This window comes from Hemitrygon akajei, chromosome 19, assembly GCF_048418815.1.
Source record: "Hemitrygon akajei chromosome 19, sHemAka1.3, whole genome shotgun sequence".
Lineage (NCBI taxonomy): Eukaryota > Metazoa > Chordata > Chondrichthyes > Myliobatiformes > Dasyatidae > Hemitrygon > Hemitrygon akajei.
The window spans coordinates 68,075,738-68,093,298 of NC_133142.1; the positions used below are offsets into that span (position 1 = coordinate 68,075,738).

At 43.7% G+C, this 17,561-nt stretch overlaps 1 protein-coding gene across 2 annotated transcripts in view; it reads left to right on the forward strand.

Moving 5' to 3' along the window:
- Nucleotides 1–17,561, forward strand: part of stab1 (stabilin 1) — a 347,363-nt gene that overhangs the window by 301,300 nt on the left and 28,502 nt on the right. For both annotated transcript variants that reach the window (XM_073072696.1, XM_073072697.1), the window contains 5 exons: nt 68–217; nt 647–751; nt 7,200–7,307; nt 7,698–7,891; nt 9,124–9,268. In XM_073072696.1, the coding sequence (XP_072928797.1) occupies nt 68–217; nt 647–751; nt 7,200–7,307; nt 7,698–7,891; nt 9,124–9,268 (702 nt within the window). The remainder of the gene's footprint in view (nt 1–67; nt 218–646; nt 752–7,199; nt 7,308–7,697; nt 7,892–9,123; nt 9,269–17,561) is intronic.

The window sequence follows — 17,561 nt, forward strand, 5'->3', positions numbered from 1 at the left end:
TTTATGGCCCAGCCCCGTAAATGCTGTTTTAATCCAGAAGAATAACTCTTGGATTTCATGATTTTAGAATGTCCTGGAGGACAAGATAACCCTTGTAGTTTTCATGGAAGATGCAATGATGGAAGAAGTGGAAATGGAACATGCCAGTGCTCCATAGGATTCAGGGGAACAGCCTGTGAACTGTGTGAACCAGGAAGATATGGATCAGATTGCAAAAGTATGTTTTGCAACCAGTTTAATGCCGTGTAAAATGCTATAAGATAGTGACAGCTTTTGTTATATACTTAACAACTGTTGTAAACTGCATTTGAAGTTTCAGAATTATTTGTACAAACAAGGTAATTTTCTTTGTCACCACTATTTCAATCATATGGAATTAAGATTTGTTGTACTCCTGAATAGACCACTAATACATTGATTAATGTAGCTGTTTTGTAATGTAGTTCTTTTGCCTCCCAGTGGCATCTTAGCTTCTATGCAAGTTGCTTTGTGATAATACTGTCAACCCTTTGGGCAGCAAATAGTATTAGCTTACTATCTTGAATGTTTATGTGGCTGATTATTGATGTTACAGTGTAGAAATTTGGTTATTCTTCATTTTAGCCCAATTATCATAACTTAAAGATGATTTTTTTTAATCATGCAGAATGTAACTGCACAGAAAATGGAAAATGTGATGAAGGAATTTCTGGTGAGGGAGCCTGTTTCTGTAAAGAAGGCTGGACTGGAAAATACTGTGAATCTCAATCTGGCAAGTAATTTTGGAAATAGTTCTTGCTTCACAGCATATTGTCAGTTTGACAAAACTTTTATTTGATTGTCATATATATTGCAAAAATACAATTAAGTTAATAACTAGCAAAATATAATAGTTAAAGCATTTGAGAAATAAAATAAAAATACAATTGCTTAAGTGAAACCTACTGATAAAGAAAATAAGATCGCAGAATTATGGAACTGTTTGGAGTGAATTATACTGAATGAATTGAAAGCTTATTTTACTTGGTAGGTTTACCAAATAAGGAGTGTGATTTTCACAGTTCACGAATGGAAGCAGAAAAGTCAACATTATTTCCAAAGCATAATAGTTAATTAGTAGATAGAATGTTGGCATCTTAAATATTAATGGACAAAAATGTTTAAAGTTTGAAATTAAACCTGAAAATGCCATCAAGACACAGCAAAAAGAGAAAAATAAGTGCCTTGGTGTGACTCTTGTATGCAAAACATTGCATTCTTTTTCTGCTAGATGATGACCAAGATTCCATGTACCGGGGCATGAGCTTAGAGAAAAACATGCAATACCAAAACATGCTGATAGAAAAATAGAGGGATACGTAGGAAGGAAGAGTTATATTGATTTTAGAGTGAATTAAATGGGTGGCATAACACCTTGGGTCGGAGGGTCTTTTCTGTCTTGGTATGTTCCACGTTCTATTTAACATCTGATGAATTTGTATTCCATAGATTCTTAGAACTGACAGATTACTGTGTTGAATTTGTGGCTGGTGCTTTGATATTCAGGCCTGTGGAGGGATTTTCATCATACACCTGTCATGGTGGAGGGGTTTTGGAGAGTCAAAGATTGAGTTGAGTACTCAATATCTGACCTTTTCTCGAGAAGAGAGCATGGCCTGGATGATGGAGGCTGCCTCCTTGTGGCAGCGTTCCTTGTAGATGTGCTCAATGGTCAGGAGGACTTCTCCTCTAATGAACTGGGTGGTATCTATCACTTTCTGTAGGCTTTTCCTTTCTTGGGCACCAGTGTTTCCATACCAGTAAGTACCATTCCAGTGGAAATGGAGTGCATTGTTATTTGACACACAAGTGGAACTGAATACTCAATCAATGCCCTTCAGCTGGAAGGGAAAGTTCACTGAAATTGGTGAAAATAGCTCTGGTTATATTACTGCCACTAGGAATTTCTGTGGTGATGTCCTGGCACTGAAATGATTGGCCTCTTGCATCCATAAGTATCTTTGTGCTAGATAAGACTCCAATGTGGAATCCAATATAGAAGTTTCCTCTGATTCTAGTTAACTCTGTCAAAGCTGCTTTATATCAGTCTTGATCAAATGCTGCCTTAGTTCCATTTCATCTCTGGGATTCAGATCTTTTATCTATGTATGAACCAAGGCATAAGATACATAAAAAGAATTTGCAAGATCTACTGTATGTATATTTTTTAAGTTTCACTGATGTATATGTATGTGTGCGTGGACAAGACTGATGGCATCCGTTAGTCTCGTGAGACCATGGATCTGTGCCTGGAAAGTCTTGCTCTCTCCAGGGTGCAGGCCTGGGCAGGGTTCTATGGAAGACCAGCAGTTGCCCGTGCAGCGAATCTCCCCTCTCCACACCGCCGATGTTGTTCAAAGGAAAGGCAAGGGCCGATACAGCTTGGCACCAGTGATGTCGCAGGAGTTGCCAGAGCGAGGTTGAAGACAACATCAGACTGCCTTAGGGACTCCAGCTCCGGATTTGTGTTCAGGGTTTACTCCCGAAGCCTTTCCCATGAGTGGGTATGGCCGCAAGGCAGCGGAGGTTTGAAATCAGAGTTTTCCCTCTCGGACAAGACTGGAGAACATGGAATTAATGGAATGCTACTTCAACAGCAACCTACATGAAAGAGGATACATCAAGTGCATGTGGGACTCTGACAACAACAAGACCATTGCCCACATTCACGGAAAAGCAACTGATCACCCATCAAACAGAGGATTGCTGGCACATCTTGAATTGGAAGACAGGTAATTACGATACACCACAGCAACATCACCGCAGAGCCGAGCCAATCAGGAAATAAGAGTTCAAGCACCACCTCTGCCACTCACAGATGGTGTCACCTTGTACATGGGAAATTCAAATTTGATCCTCACCACAGGGTATATCGATGCTGGATGCTGTAATCAGAGAGAAGGTCATAGCTAAACTGGTGACTGTCAATCTATGAACTTGGGTCCCCAGACGTGTGGTGATAAAATTCCATCAGACAGCATGCTAGAAGCAGCCAATGAAGCACTACTCACAATTGCAACCTTCCACATGACTGGAGACGATGATCGGAAGCCAAGATGGAAACCACAAGGGCGGAGGTCAGCAGACTAACTGAGCTGCATGAAGATGGAAACACCAAAGACTCGTCTTTGCTACAAAGGAAGCACAGAGGTACGTCCAGAGCTGAAGCAATGGCTTACAGCTCTGGCTACCAGAGTACAGAGATGCACTAAGGACATAGAGGCCGAGCGAATAAATGCACTCTCCTCCAAAGAACCAGGAAGAGTATTTGCACAGTTCCAGAGCAACGACCCGAACCAACCAAAACAGCAACTCAGGGGCATATGGGAGAAAGAAGCATCACATAACACCAGTCCCCAATGGCTGAAAGACCCACAAGCAAGCCTCTGCGACCTCCCAGAGGAAGAACCCGTCACCATTTCAGCAGCAGATGTCCAGCAACGGGTAGCAAGTATGAAGAACGGTGCCTGGCATGAGTCATGCCTATTGGCTGAAGAAACTAACAGCATTACATACACGGCTGGCAGCTCAAATGAACCCATTGCTTGAAGCAGGCTCCCACCCTGACTTGCTAGCTCAAGGAAGGATACAGTGTTCTTAATGAAGGAACCTCACAAAGGAGCAAAACCATCAAGCTACTGGCCTATAACCTGCCTGTTACAACATGGAAGCTCCCATCAGGTATTATAGCCACCAAGCTGAAGGAACGTGTAAAAATTCCTGAGCCCTGCTCAGAGGGGGATTGGTAACAGAACCAGAGGCTCCAAGCACCAACTACTGGCAGACAAAGCAGACATGTGAGAGTCCAAGACCAGACTAAGCACAGCCTGGATCGACTGCCAGAAACTCTAGACATGGATCCTGGAAAGCCTGCCTTTAAACAAGGACAACAAGATGCTAAGGGCCTTGATCAAGAACAGTGGACCGTTGGAGGACAATGCTAGAGTTTAACTCAAAGCTAATCGCACAAGTGAGCATCAGATGTGGAATATACATCCACAGATGTACATACAGATACAGATAGGGTGATGCCCTATCTCCACTGCTGCTCTGCATTGGCTTGAACCCCCTCAGCCAGATCATCACAGAGAGTGGACATGGGTACAGGATCAAGAGAGGAGTGACCATCATCCACCTCCTGTACGTGGATGACATCAAGCTGTAGGCCACAAATGAAAGGGACATTGACTCACTAATCCAGCTGACAAAGGCATACGTACAGCAGAGACATCGGGGTGTCATTTGGACTGGAAAAGTGTAGTCAGATGGTAGAGAAAAGAGGCAAACTCATCAAGACTGAAGGAATTGTGTTACTTGAAGGCCACAAACCAGATGTACAGGACAGCTACAAATACCTGGGGATCCTGCAGGTGCAGGGAAGCCACGACGAGGACACAAGGAAGGCTGCAACATGCAAGTACCTTCAAAGAGTGAGACAGATCCTAAAAAGCCAGATGAATGGGAAGAACAAAATCAAAGCCATCAACACATTTACCCTACCAGTCATCAGATACACAGCAGCAATAGTGTGCTGGCCAAGGAACAAACTGGAAGCCGCTGACATCAAGATCTGGAAACTGCTAGCAATACATGGAGGATTCTACCCAAAGTTCAATGTTGAGTGACTGTACTCCCACCAGAATAAAGGAGGACAGGGACTTGGAAGTGTGAAGGCCACAGTCCTGGAAGAAAACAAAACATCCATGAGTATGTCAGGAAGATGGCCCTTAAGGATGACCTGCAAGGAGAATACCTCAGACAGCAGGCAGGGGACATGGAAATGGAAGTGGGTGAAGCAGAGCCAGAGGACCAGAGGCCACGGCAGAACAAGCCACTGCACGGGATGTTTCATTGTCAGGTATCATAAGAAAATCCTACCAATGGCTGGAAATGGCAGGACTGAGGGACAGCAAAAGGCATTGCTCATGACTGCACAAGAAACTGCTTAGCACAAGAGCCTTAGAAGGAGGGGTCTTCTTTGGTTGTCCATTGGAATCCGATGACGACATCCACTCCTTTAACAGTGAGATCTTTGATGACTATACAGTGCTAACCTGGACCCACAAGTTCTATTGCAGGTGGGACATGTATATGTGGTAACAGTGGTAGTGATGGCAACCATGGCTGCATTTCTCCTGGCTCTCTTCTGCTGTCTTCTGGTTGTTCTTTCCATCTCCAGAATACGAACCCTATCCCTACACAGCTGTCGCCAAGTGTTACGGTCAGCAGCAACATCCTCCAGGTCCTCAGGTCTGATCTTGCACTTCCTTAAAGCATTCTTCATCTGATCCTCATAGCGCATCTTCAGCCCTCCCGCTGAGCGTTGACCTTGATGTAGCTGGCCGTATAACACTCTGCGGGGTAGCCGACATGGGGGCATCCATATCACGTGCCCCAGCCACTGTAACTGACGCTGGGTGATCATGGCCTCAATATTTCTGCAGTTTGTCATTACAAGTATTTCAGTGTGAGGCACCCGCTCACACCAGGTAATTCCCAGGATGTGCTGGAGGCAGCTTATGTGGAAGCGCTCCAAGGACTGGATGTGACGGCTGTAGGTTACCCAAGGCTTCACAGCTATAAATTAGGGTGGTGACACAGACCGCTTGGTATACAGCGACCTTTGTGGAGGGACGAAGGCTCCTGTTCTGAAAGACTCTACGCTGAAGTCTCCCAAAGGCAGCCGATGCCTGTTTAATGTGGCTCTGGATGCCGTTGTCAATGCCGCTATCCTCAGAGAGAATGCTCCCCAGATATTTGAAAGATGGCACTACTGACAGCTTTTCATCACCAACAGTGAAGGCAGGTGGGGTGGGTGGGACACTGGTACTCCACTGGCAAACCACTTCTGTCTTGGTGGTACTGACGGTCAGCACCATCCTGCTGTACGCTCTCACCACCACAGCAAGGACAGTCTGAAGATCCTCCGGAGTATGGGCCACAAGACACAGTCGTCTGCATACTGCAGCTCCAGGACCCACTCTCTACGGAGTTTGCTGGTTGCGTGGAGCCTCCTGATGTCAAAGAGGTTGCCATCTATCTGACGTCCACTGCTGTCTTCAATCTTGTTGTGGAGAAGCTTGCTAACACACAAGAGGAAGATGTTAAAGAGCACTGTCAGACAAGACTCAAGATGCAGGCTGCAAGGAATCCCCTGAAACCATCCAGCACACAGTAGCAGGGTGCAAGATGCAGGCAGGGACGGCATACACTGAATGGCACAACCAAATTTCAGGAATTGTGTACAGGAACATCTGCACTGAGTATGGATTGGGCACTCCCCAGACCAAATGGGAAACACCCAAGAAGGTAGTGGAATATGACAGACGGAAAGTGCTGCGGGTCTTCCAAATACAGATTGATAAGAAGATATTAGCCAACCAACCAGACATAGTAACACCGGACAAGGAAAAAAGAAAGCAATAATAATAGATGTGGCAATTCTAAATGACAGTAGCATCAGGAAGAAAGAATACAAGAAGCTGGAGAAATACCAGTGCTTGAAAGAGCAGATAGAAAGGTCAGAGTAAGGAGCACTTGGGGCTGTGACACTTGGACTGGGAGTGGCTCCAACAAACCCCAGGAACAACATCTGAGATCTCAGTCCAGAACAGCAGTGCACTACTAGAAACAGCAAGGATACTGTGCCAGATCCTCAAGCTCCAGGCTTCTGGTAGAGGACCCGAGATTGAGGGAAACATACATAGCACCCATAAGGGGTGAATGGAAAAAACAAGTGTAAGTAAGTGTGTGTGTGTGTGTGTGTGTGTGTGTGTGTGTGTGTGTGTGTGTGTGTGTGTGTGTGTGTGTGTGTGTGTGTGTGTGTGTGTGTGTGTGTGTGTGTGTGTGTGTGTGAGTGTGAGTGTGAGTGTGTGTGAGTGTGAGTGTGAGTGTGAGTGTGAGTGTGAGTGTGAGTGTGAGTGTGAGTGTGAGTGTGAGTGTGAGTGTGAGTGTGAGTGTGAGTGTGTGTGTAGATGTGTATCTCTCTGTGTGTATGTGATGCGTACATGTACTGTACATGAGCACAGAAAGCATCAGCTTTAGTAGAGATTATTTCCATTGATTGGGAGATTATAAACTGCTATTTACTGATGGATTAAAGAATATTCCATATTCTAGATGTCATAAATGCTGCAAACCTAGAACATTAATGTAATTCTTTCCTGATTATTTAACTCTAGATGCAGTCCCATCATGTTTCCCAACGTGTGATAGGAATGCTGTTTGCAGAAGAGACAACAATTGTGAGTGTAATCCATACTATGAAGGCGATGGAAGAAAATGCACAGGTAGATTCAAATTCAGATCATTAACTAACCATTCATGACATAACCATTAAGCATTACAAAAATAATGTCAAATTTATAGTTTTCTAGAATTTTTGAGTTGTGTTTTGTTGAGATTCCTGGGCCCTGTGATGCAGTAAATAAATGCTAGAATTCTAAAATGTATATATCTTAATTAAAATGGATTCAGTTGATGTTTGAATGTATGAAGGTTTCACAGAGAGCCCAGATTTGATTCAGGATGTTACCTGTTAGTACATATATTTAAAAGAAAAATTTTAATGGAACTGTGAAAGTTATAAGTCATGCCATAAGATTAATCTTTATAATTAAATTTATGCTCTTTGTAAAGCTTAGGCACTGAGTTGATTTTGTGATGTTGTAATGTTGTAGTGGTTGACCGTTGCAAGGACAATAATGGAGGCTGCCATCACCATGCTGTCTGCACTCAAGAAGAAACTAACATCACCTGTACCTGTCAGCCAGACTACGAGGGAGATGGCACCGTCTGCACCCCCAAGGACAAGTGTCTCGATGGCAGAAATGGGGGGTGCCATGAGCATGCAATATGTTTCTTCGTTGGTCCAGTAGGTGCAAACAAGTGTGATAGCTTGTCTCCTTAACCATGGAAGAAAATAACAAATTTCTTACAAGTTCAGTTGTGTAACTTTTTTAAACTGATACAGTCAAATTGCAAACAAAGTATCAGCCATGTTTTTATTAGTACACCATCTGATTAGTACTGCTTACTTCTACATCTGTCTCAAACTGAAATTCTTGGGTTAAATTTAATTTACTAACATAGAAAAAGTATTAGTGTTGCTTACAGTGTCCTCGTGCTTTACTGAGGGTCCATGGTGCATTCTCAGGAAGAAGAGCACTGAAATCAATGCTCAAAGGATTATTATAGCATCATGTAGAGAGACTTGTGTTATTGACAGCAAAGTTCTGCTAGAACGTGGTGCAAATTCCTATTTCCAACTGCTGTGCCTGGAACAAATCCATGCCCTTAGCTGGGGCGTTGTACAGAAATGGACCATCTACAATTTAGTGGGGAGAGGCTGTATCTCACCTGGGATGTTGGGTGGTGGTTACTGAGGTTCTCTCATTTACTATAATGCATATATTTTGTGATTTTGTTTTAATTTTCTGAAGTTATTCATTTATTGCTGTATTTAATATCTACCAAATTAGCAGCTTTTTAAATTTAGAACATAAGAATTTGATCTACATATACAGTACTGTGCAAAAGTATATAGTCCCCAAGACATTCTCACAGAACAGTAAGCTGATTTTTATATGATTTCCTGCAGTGGTTAATTTTAATTTGATTTGAAGCACATGATGGAAGGATAAAGGTCTCCATCCCCTCTTTATGTCCCCTTGAAACAGCAGTATCTGTCAGTCTTAAGTTTTTGTTAACATTTGGTAGATACAGTCCTGTGCGAAAGTCTGACTCACCCTAGTTATCTACAGTCAGTATTTTCCACCCCCTCCCCGGATGTTTTCATGTCTTATTATTTTACAACATTGAATCATAGTGGATTTAATCTGGCTTTTTTTGGACACTGATCCATTGTGATTGTATGTTGTAAAGTAATAAAACATGAAAACATCTGTGGGGGGCTACTTTTTATGTGTACAAGACTTTTGCACAGTACTGTAGTTTGAGCTCTTAAGGTAATGCTTTTTTTTTCTTAATTTGAGCACCTACACACAATGTTGACAATTTTTTAAAAATTTCTGAATGCTTCCATATTTAATGTTTATGAAATTAGTTGGTTCATGACTTTTTCCCCAAAAACTACTTCTGTTACAGAACAAACGAAGGTGTGAATGTAAAGAAGGATTCCAAGGAGATGGCATTCAGTGTCTGTTAGATGTGAAGCATCCCGTAGATCATTGCATCGAGATGGATAGTCTTTGCCATCGTAATGCATTCTGTAAAAATCTTCACTTCCAAGGTGAGAATTTTGGTGCTTCATAACACATCATTTATTTTTCAGTTTTCTTTGATGAAGAAGTTACTTGTAATTAGAATTGGTTTATTCTGGTTGTTGCAATTGGTTGTTGCAACTCTACAAATCTCTGGTGAGACCGCACTGAAGAGTATTGTGTTCAATTCTGGTCACCTCATTATAGGAAGGATGTGGAAGCTATGGAGAGGGTGCAGAGGAGATTTACCAGGATGTTGCCTGGTTTGGAGAACAAGTCATATGAAGCAAGGTTAGCAGAGCTGGGACTTTTCTCTTTGGAGCATAGAAGGATGAGAGGGGACTTGATAGAGGTCTACAAGATTATGAGAGGCATAGATAGGGTGGATAGTCAGTACCTGTTTCCCAGGGCACCAATAGCAAATACCAGAGGGCATATGTACAAAATTAAGGGAGGGAAGTTTAGGGGAGACATAAGGGGTAAGTTTTTTACACAGAGGGTTGTGAGTGCCTGGAATAACTTGCCAGGGATGGTGGTGGAGGCTAAAACATTAGGGGTATTTAAGAGCCTCTTGGACAGGCACATGGATGAAAGAAAAATGGAGGATTATGGGGTAGTGTGGGTTTAGTACTTCTTTTAAGGATTATATGGGTCAGCACAACATGGAGGGCTGAAGGGCCTGTACTGTACTGTAGTGTTCTATGGTTCTATTACTGTTAAGTTGAAAAGGTATTGAGGTAAAATTGTTCATTCAGATCAGTGCATCGAAGTAGTGCAGGGTAAAATAATATAAAGTACAGAAAAATGTGTAATAGTTACAGAGAAATTGTAGGTAGACAATAAGGTGCAAGGTCATAAAAAGGTAGGTTATGAGGTCAAGAGTCCATTTTATTGCACGAAGGAACCATTCAATAGCCTTATAACAACTGGGTAAACCTGAGGGGTGCATGCCTGGTGGCTTTTGTATCTTCTGTTTGATGGGAAGAATGAAAAGGGAGAATGCCCCAGGTGGTGGAGTTTTTGATTATGCTGGTTGCTTTACTGAAGCAGCAAGAAGTATAGAGAGTCCATGGAAGGGAAGCTGTTTCTATATGTGCTGAGTTGTGTTGAAAACTCTCTGTGGTTTCTTGAGTTCACAGGCAGAGCAATTGCCATACCAAGCTGTGCTACATCCAAACAGGCTGCTTTTATAGTGCATTGATAAGATTGGCAAGGATCAAAGGAGTCGTGCCAAATTCTTTTAACCTCCTGAAGAAGTAGAGGCATTGGGGAGCTTTCTTTTCATGGCATTTCTTTATGGACTTCAGTAAGGCCTTTGTCAAGGTTTCGCACAGAAGGTTAGTTTGGAAGGTTCAATCGTTAGGTATTAATATTGAAGTAGTAAAATGGATTCAACAGTGGCTGGATGGGAGATGCCAGAGAGTAGTGGTGGATAACTGTTTGTCAGGTTGGAGGCCGGTGACAAGTGGTGTGCCTCAGAGATCTGTACTGGGTCCAATGTTGTTTGTCATTAATGATCTGGATGATGGGGTGGTAAATTGGATTAGTTAGTATGCAGATGATACTAAGATAGGTAGCGTTGTGGATGATGAAGTAGGTTTTCAAAGCTTGCAGAGAGATTTAGGCCAGTTAGAAGAGTGGGCTGAACAATGGCAGATGGAGTTTAATGCTGATAAGTGTGAGATTCTACATTTTGGTAGGAATAATCCAAATAGGACATACATGGTAAATGGTAGGGCATTGAAGAATGCAGTAGAACAGAGTGATCTAGGAATAATGGTGCAGAGTTCCCTGAAGGTGGAATCTCATGTGGATAGGGTGGTGAAGAAAGCTTTTGGTATGTTGGCCTTTATAAATCAGAGCATTGAGTATAGGAGTTGGGATGTAATGTTAAAATTGTACAAGGCATTGGTAAGGCTGAATTTGGAGTATTGTGTACAGTTCTGGTCACCGAATTATAGGAAAGATGTCAACAAAATAGAGAGAGTACAGAGAAGATTTACTAGAATGTTACCTGGGTTTCAGCACCTAAGTTACAGGGAAAGATTGAACAAGTTAGGTCTTTATTCTTTGGAGTGTAGAAGGTTGAGGGGGGACTTGATAGAGGTATTTAAAATTATGAGGGGGATAGATAGAGTGGACATGGATAGGCTTTTGCTATTGAGAGTAGGGGAGATTCAAACAAGAGGACATGAGTTGAGAGTCGGGGGCAAAAGTTTAAGGGTAACACGAGGGGGAATTTCTTTACTCAGAGAGTGGTAGCTGTGGAACGAGCTTCCAGGAGAAGTGGTAGAGGCAGGTTCGATATTGTCATTTAAAGTAAGATTGGGTAGGTATATAGACAGGAAAGGAATGGAGGGTTAAGGCCTGAGTACGGGTCAGTGGGACTAGGTGAGAGTAAGCGTTTGGCATGGACTAGAAGGGCCGAGATGGCTTGTTTCCGTGCTGTAATTGTTATATGGTTATATGGCATCTATGTGAATAGACTATGGCAGAGTTTTGATGACACTCCACTCCTTGAATCTTGAAGCTGTCTACATTCCCAAGCTCAGCACCACTGATGTAGAATAGAGTATGTGCACTGTCCCCCCGTCCTGAAGTCAATGATTGGCTCTTTAGTTTTGCTGACCTTGAGGAAAAGGTTGTGTTGACACCAAACTCTCTATCTCCTTCCTATACTCATTTGATATACGGCCATCTACGTGAAATCATCTGTATACTCAGAGATGGAGTTGGACCACCGGCTCATGAGAGTCCAAAACGTAGAGCAGGGGGCTGAGGATGCAGCCTTGTGATACATTAGTTCTGAGAATAATCACGGTGGAAGTGATAGTGCTTATCCTTATCAAACATGGTCTATTAGTCCGGAAGTTGAGGATCCAGTTACAGAGTGAGGTGATGACTACCATGTCTCTGAGTTCTTTGGATTTTCCACCAACCACCAGAAAGTTATTTTATTTGTGTCAATACTGGTGAGATTTTGCTTTAATGATCCTAATTGTGGTTCAACAGCAGCTTGCAAAATGAATGATTTATTTATTCATTCAGTGGTTGTGACATCAATTTCTAAAACTTTCACCTCTTATCATCTGGAAGTAAAAGGGCAACAGGAACGTAGACATGTTACTGTCTCCAGTCACCTGCAATCCTGTCCTGGACATGTAGAGCCATTCTTTTGTCAGTGATGGGTCAGAATCCACTCTTCTAGTACTGAAAGTAACTTCACTCCAGAGCTGGAAGGGGTGGAAGAAGATTGATCCACATTACATTCTGATGAACAATTAGTGTTGATCAATAAACATTGGTCAAACCAGCAACTGCGAATGCATAAAAAATATACTGTGCATCACTAATTGACCTTGAAAAAGTGGGAAGTTGCCTTTTGAAATACTTCAGTCCATGAAGACACTCCCATTGTCCTGTAATAGATTTGGGTGGAAGTGATGATAAAGGTAGGAAATCTCCACAACAGGGTGGCATAGTGGTTAGCTCATCGCTTTACAGCACTAGCTGTAAAATTGGTACGGGTTCAACTCCCACCACTGTCTGTGTGGAGTTTATACGTTTTCCGTGTGACTGTGTGGGTACCTCCAGAATCCTCCCCCACCCACATTCCAAAGATGTTTGGATTTGTGTTAGAAAGTTGTGGACATGCCACGTCAGTGCTGGAAGCATGACAAGAAACTCCGGGCACATCCACAGGCTGTTGGCTGTGAATTCATACAGCCCATTTCACCATATGTTTTGATGTACAAATAAAGCTAATCTTTAACTTAGAAGAGAACATTCTGTTAATCATGTCCATTGTATCTAGTTCCCTCGTGCTCATGAGGGCACATACTGCAAATGTATTTGTTGAGGAAGCATTCCTCAAGTTGCTAGAACATATCTTGTGGTAGATACATTCAATATCGGCTGTGCTTCAGTAACAGACACACAAAGTTGTTGGATGGATATCAGTGAAGAAATGTTTGAACCTTGTGAGAGCTGCACTTATCCAAATTAGGGGTACCCAACTTGGTACAGCTCATGGAGTGCAGATTGGCAATAATACGCTGGTCCTGCACTCTGAAGCATGCAGGTACAGACCCCTATACTTTAAAACATAGACTACTGTGTCAAGCAGTATTAAATCAAGGCAATAGTACTTGCTGTGTTGTCCGGAAGACATTTCGCCACTCATCTGAGAAGCTCCTTCAGTTCTGATCTATGGTGGGTAGTTTTCCAGTTTATAACTCTGTGAGTTGTTTAAATGCATGGCAATCACATGAGGGGCATTAGGAGTCGTAGAGGTAATGAGAGGGTCATGAGTCTTAACTTTGCATGAATGGCGGTGTGAACTGTTGTGCTGAAGAAGCCTCTCGGATGAGTGGTGAAATGTCTTCTAGGCAACACAGCAAGTCCAGTTGCCTTGATTCACTACTGCTTTAGATACAATGATCTGGGTGACTGAGAACCTTCACAGACTTACACTAGTGTGGGCTGCAAACTGCTCAACGAGTCACCGTATCAGTGTGGAGTGACCACTGCCTGTGAGAGAGAGCGTGGACAGACTGCGGTTGCTCTGCACAGTGGTGTGGGTTCAAGCCGCTCCAGATCGGTGTGGTGTGGGAAGCCTGGGCCAGTAGCAGCGATGAGCAATGGTTGCTGGATCCTGCAGACTCTTTCACCGGCTGGATGGGAAGGAAGCTGCTTGCTGCTCAGCTCTCCCACCCAGAGGTGGGTCTGTGGTAAAAGGCTCAATGACTAGCATACATCCATATGAATGAAACAACTCTCCCATGAGAGGGAGGATGAACATCGACCCACAATCACTGAACTTCATAGGTGAGAGGGATGGGTGCTCAGGACACATGTCTCGCCATTCAAGAGGAATGAGGAGAAATTTTAAGTTTGTGTTTGTTTATTGTCATAAACATACATGCAGAGTTCATAAATGGCTTTTCAGCTGTAGTGCAGTACATAACAAACATCCTGTAAGTTAACATAATATTAAATTAATGCAACGAGTGCTTAATGTACATGGCAAATTAAGCTTAACAATTTTAATGTAACTTGAAGAGACAGCAAACAAAATACAGTAACATGTAGTGTTCTTTACATAGAATGCAATTTTCTCCCTGAGGCTTGGAAGATATGTGGAAAAGTAATGGTCTTATTTAATGATGGAGTAAACTGGAGGAGCCATCATTGTTACTCTTAACTCTATTTTAATGTCTATGCTTTTATGTTGTTATTAATTGTACTGATATAATTATTAAGCTACCATAGTTTAACTGGGATAGTTGATGTGGAATAGAGACAGCCTAATTTTCCCATCCACTGCAGAGGAATAAGTTTAGCAAAGATATTACACACTACCTTTCGCTACAGCTGACCAACTGGTTCAGTGATCCATTCATAAATTGCATGCTGAGGGCAGAATTTGGGGTGGCCCAGCCATGCCTGCCATCAAAGCTGTGTCTCTACTGAACGAAAACCACTTTAGTGGTATAGCAGTAAGCTTTTGGATCTCACAGAACCAACCAAAGATAACACATGTTGAATCCAACAGTTTTCTGTGTTTGTATTGAATTGACTTACATTTGTACCACACTTCTCTTCAGATGTTTTAAGGAATTAGACCATAAGACCATAAGACATAGGAGTAGAATTAGGCCATTTGGCCCATCGAGTCTGCTCCACCATTCAATCATGGCTGATCCTTTTTTCTCTCTCCTCCTCAACCCCAGTTCCCAGCCTTTTCCCCATGACCTTTGATGCCATGTCCAATCAAGAACCTATCAATCTCAGTTTTAAATACACCCAACGACCTGGCCTCCACAGCTGCATCGGTAACAAATTCCATAAATTCACCACCCTTTGGCTAAAGAAACTTCTCCGCATCTCTGTTTTAAATGGACGCCCCTCTATCCTGAAGCTGTGCCCTCTTGTCCTAGACTCTCCCACCATGGGAAACATCCTTTCTACATCTACTCTGTCTCGGCCTTTCAACATTCAAAAGGTTTCGATGAGATCCCTCCTATCCTCCTGAATTCCAGCACATACAGCGCAAAGCTATCAAACATTCCTAGTATGACAACACTTTCATTCCTGGACTCATCCTTGTGAACCTCCACAGACAGACAGACAGACATACTTTATTGATCCCAAGGGAAATTGGGTTTCGTTACAGCCGCACCAACCAAGAATAGTGAAGAAATATAGCAATATAAAACCATAAATAATTAAATAATAATAAGTTAATCATGCCAAGTGGAAATAAGTCCAGGACCAGCCTATTGGCTCAGGGTGTCTGACACTCCGAGGGAGGAGTTGTAAAGTTTGATGGCCACGGGCAGGAATGACTTCCTATGACGCTCAGTGTTTCATCTCAGTGGAATGAGTCTCTGGCTGAATGTACTCCTGTGCCTAACCAGTACATTATGGAGTGGATGAGAGACATTGTCCAAGATGGCATGCAACTTGGACAGCATCCTCTTTTCAGACACCACTGTCAGAGAGTCCAGTTCCACCCCCACAACATCACTGGCCTTACGAATGAGTTTGTTGATTCTGTTGGTGTCTTCTACCCTCAGCCTGCTGCCCCAGCACACAACAGCAAACATGATAGCACTGGCTACCACAGACTCATAGAACATCCTCAGCATCGTCCGGCAGATGTTAAAGGACCTCAGTCTCCTCAGGAAATAGAGACGGCTCTGACCCTTCTTGTAGACAGCCTCAGTGTTCTTTGACCAGTCCAGTTTATTGTCCATTCGTATCCCCAGGTATTTGTAATCCTCCACTATGTCCACACTGACCCCTTGGATGGAAACAGGGGTCACCAGTGCCTTAGCCCTCCTCAGGTCCACCACCAGCTCCTTAGTCTTTTTCACATTAAGCTGCAGATGATTCTGCTCGCACCATGTGACAAAGTTTCCCACCGTCACCCTGTACTCCAACTCATCTCCCTTGCTGATGCATCCAACTATGGCAGAGTCATCAGAAAACTTCTGGAGATGGCAAGACTCTGTGCAGTAGTTGAAGTCCAAGGTGTAGTTTGTGAAGAGAAAGGGAGACAGGACAGTCCCCTGTGGAGCCCCAGTGCTGCTGACCACTCTGTCTGACACACAGTATTGCAAGCGCACGTACTGTGGTCTGCCAGTCAGGTAATCAATAATCCATGACACCAGGGAAGCATCCACCTGCATCACTGTCAGCTTCTCACCCAGCAGAACCGGGTGGATTGTGTTGAACGCACTGGAGAAGTCAAAAAACATGACCCTCACAGTGCTCGCCGGCTTGTCCAGGTGGACGTAGACACGGTTCAGCAGGTAGACGATGGCATCCTCAACTCCTAGTCAGGGCTGATAGGTGAACTGGAGGGGGTCTAAGTGTGGCCTAACCATAGGCCGGAGCTGCTCTAGAACAAGTCTCTCCCGGGTCTTCATGATGTGGAAGGTCAATGCCACCGGTCTGTAGTCATTGGAGCCACTGGGGCGCGGCGTCTTCGGTACAGGAATGAGGCAGGACGTCTTCCACAGCACAGGAACCCTCTGGAGACTCAGGCTCAGGTTGAAGACATGGTGAAGTACTCCACATAGCTGGGGGTCACAGGCTTTGAGCACCCAGGGGCTGATACCATCCAGGCCTACAGCCTTGCCTAGGTGGAGACGTTTCAGCTGTTTTCTCACCTGTTCAGCTGTGAAGCCCACCGTGGTGGTTTCAGGTGAGGGAGGGGTGTAGTCACGAGAGCAGGGTGGGGGGCCGTGAGGAGGGGAGAGTGGAGTATGTGTTGGTTGGGGGCCGACAACAGATGAATCATGTGTGGGATGGGCAGAGGCCACAGTGTCAAATCTGTTGAAGAACAGGTTAAGTTAGTTGGCCCTGTCCACACTGCCTTCAGCTCTTCTGTTGCTAGTTTGCCAGAACCCAGTGATGGTCCTCATCTCACTCCAGACCTCTCTCATGTTGTTCTGCTGGAGTTTCCACTCAAGGTTCCTCCTATACCTGTCTTTAGCCTCCCTGATCTTGGCTTTCAGGTCCCTCTGGTTTCTGTTGTTAACCAGAACAGCAAGCCCCCTTCCTTTACGCTTACCACTCTCAGTGCAATTCCGATCGGCCCGAACGGTCTGGAAGCCCTCGAAGGAAACGTTTTGGTCGGGTATCTCCTCATGCAGCCACGTTTCAGTAAAACACATAACACTGCTCTCCCGAAAAGTCCTCTGACTCCTGGCTAGTGCTGCCAACTCGTCCATTTTATTACCCAGCGATCTCACATTGCCCATAATTACAGAGGGGAGACACGGCTTATAGCTCCTCTTCTCCATAAGTCTCTGC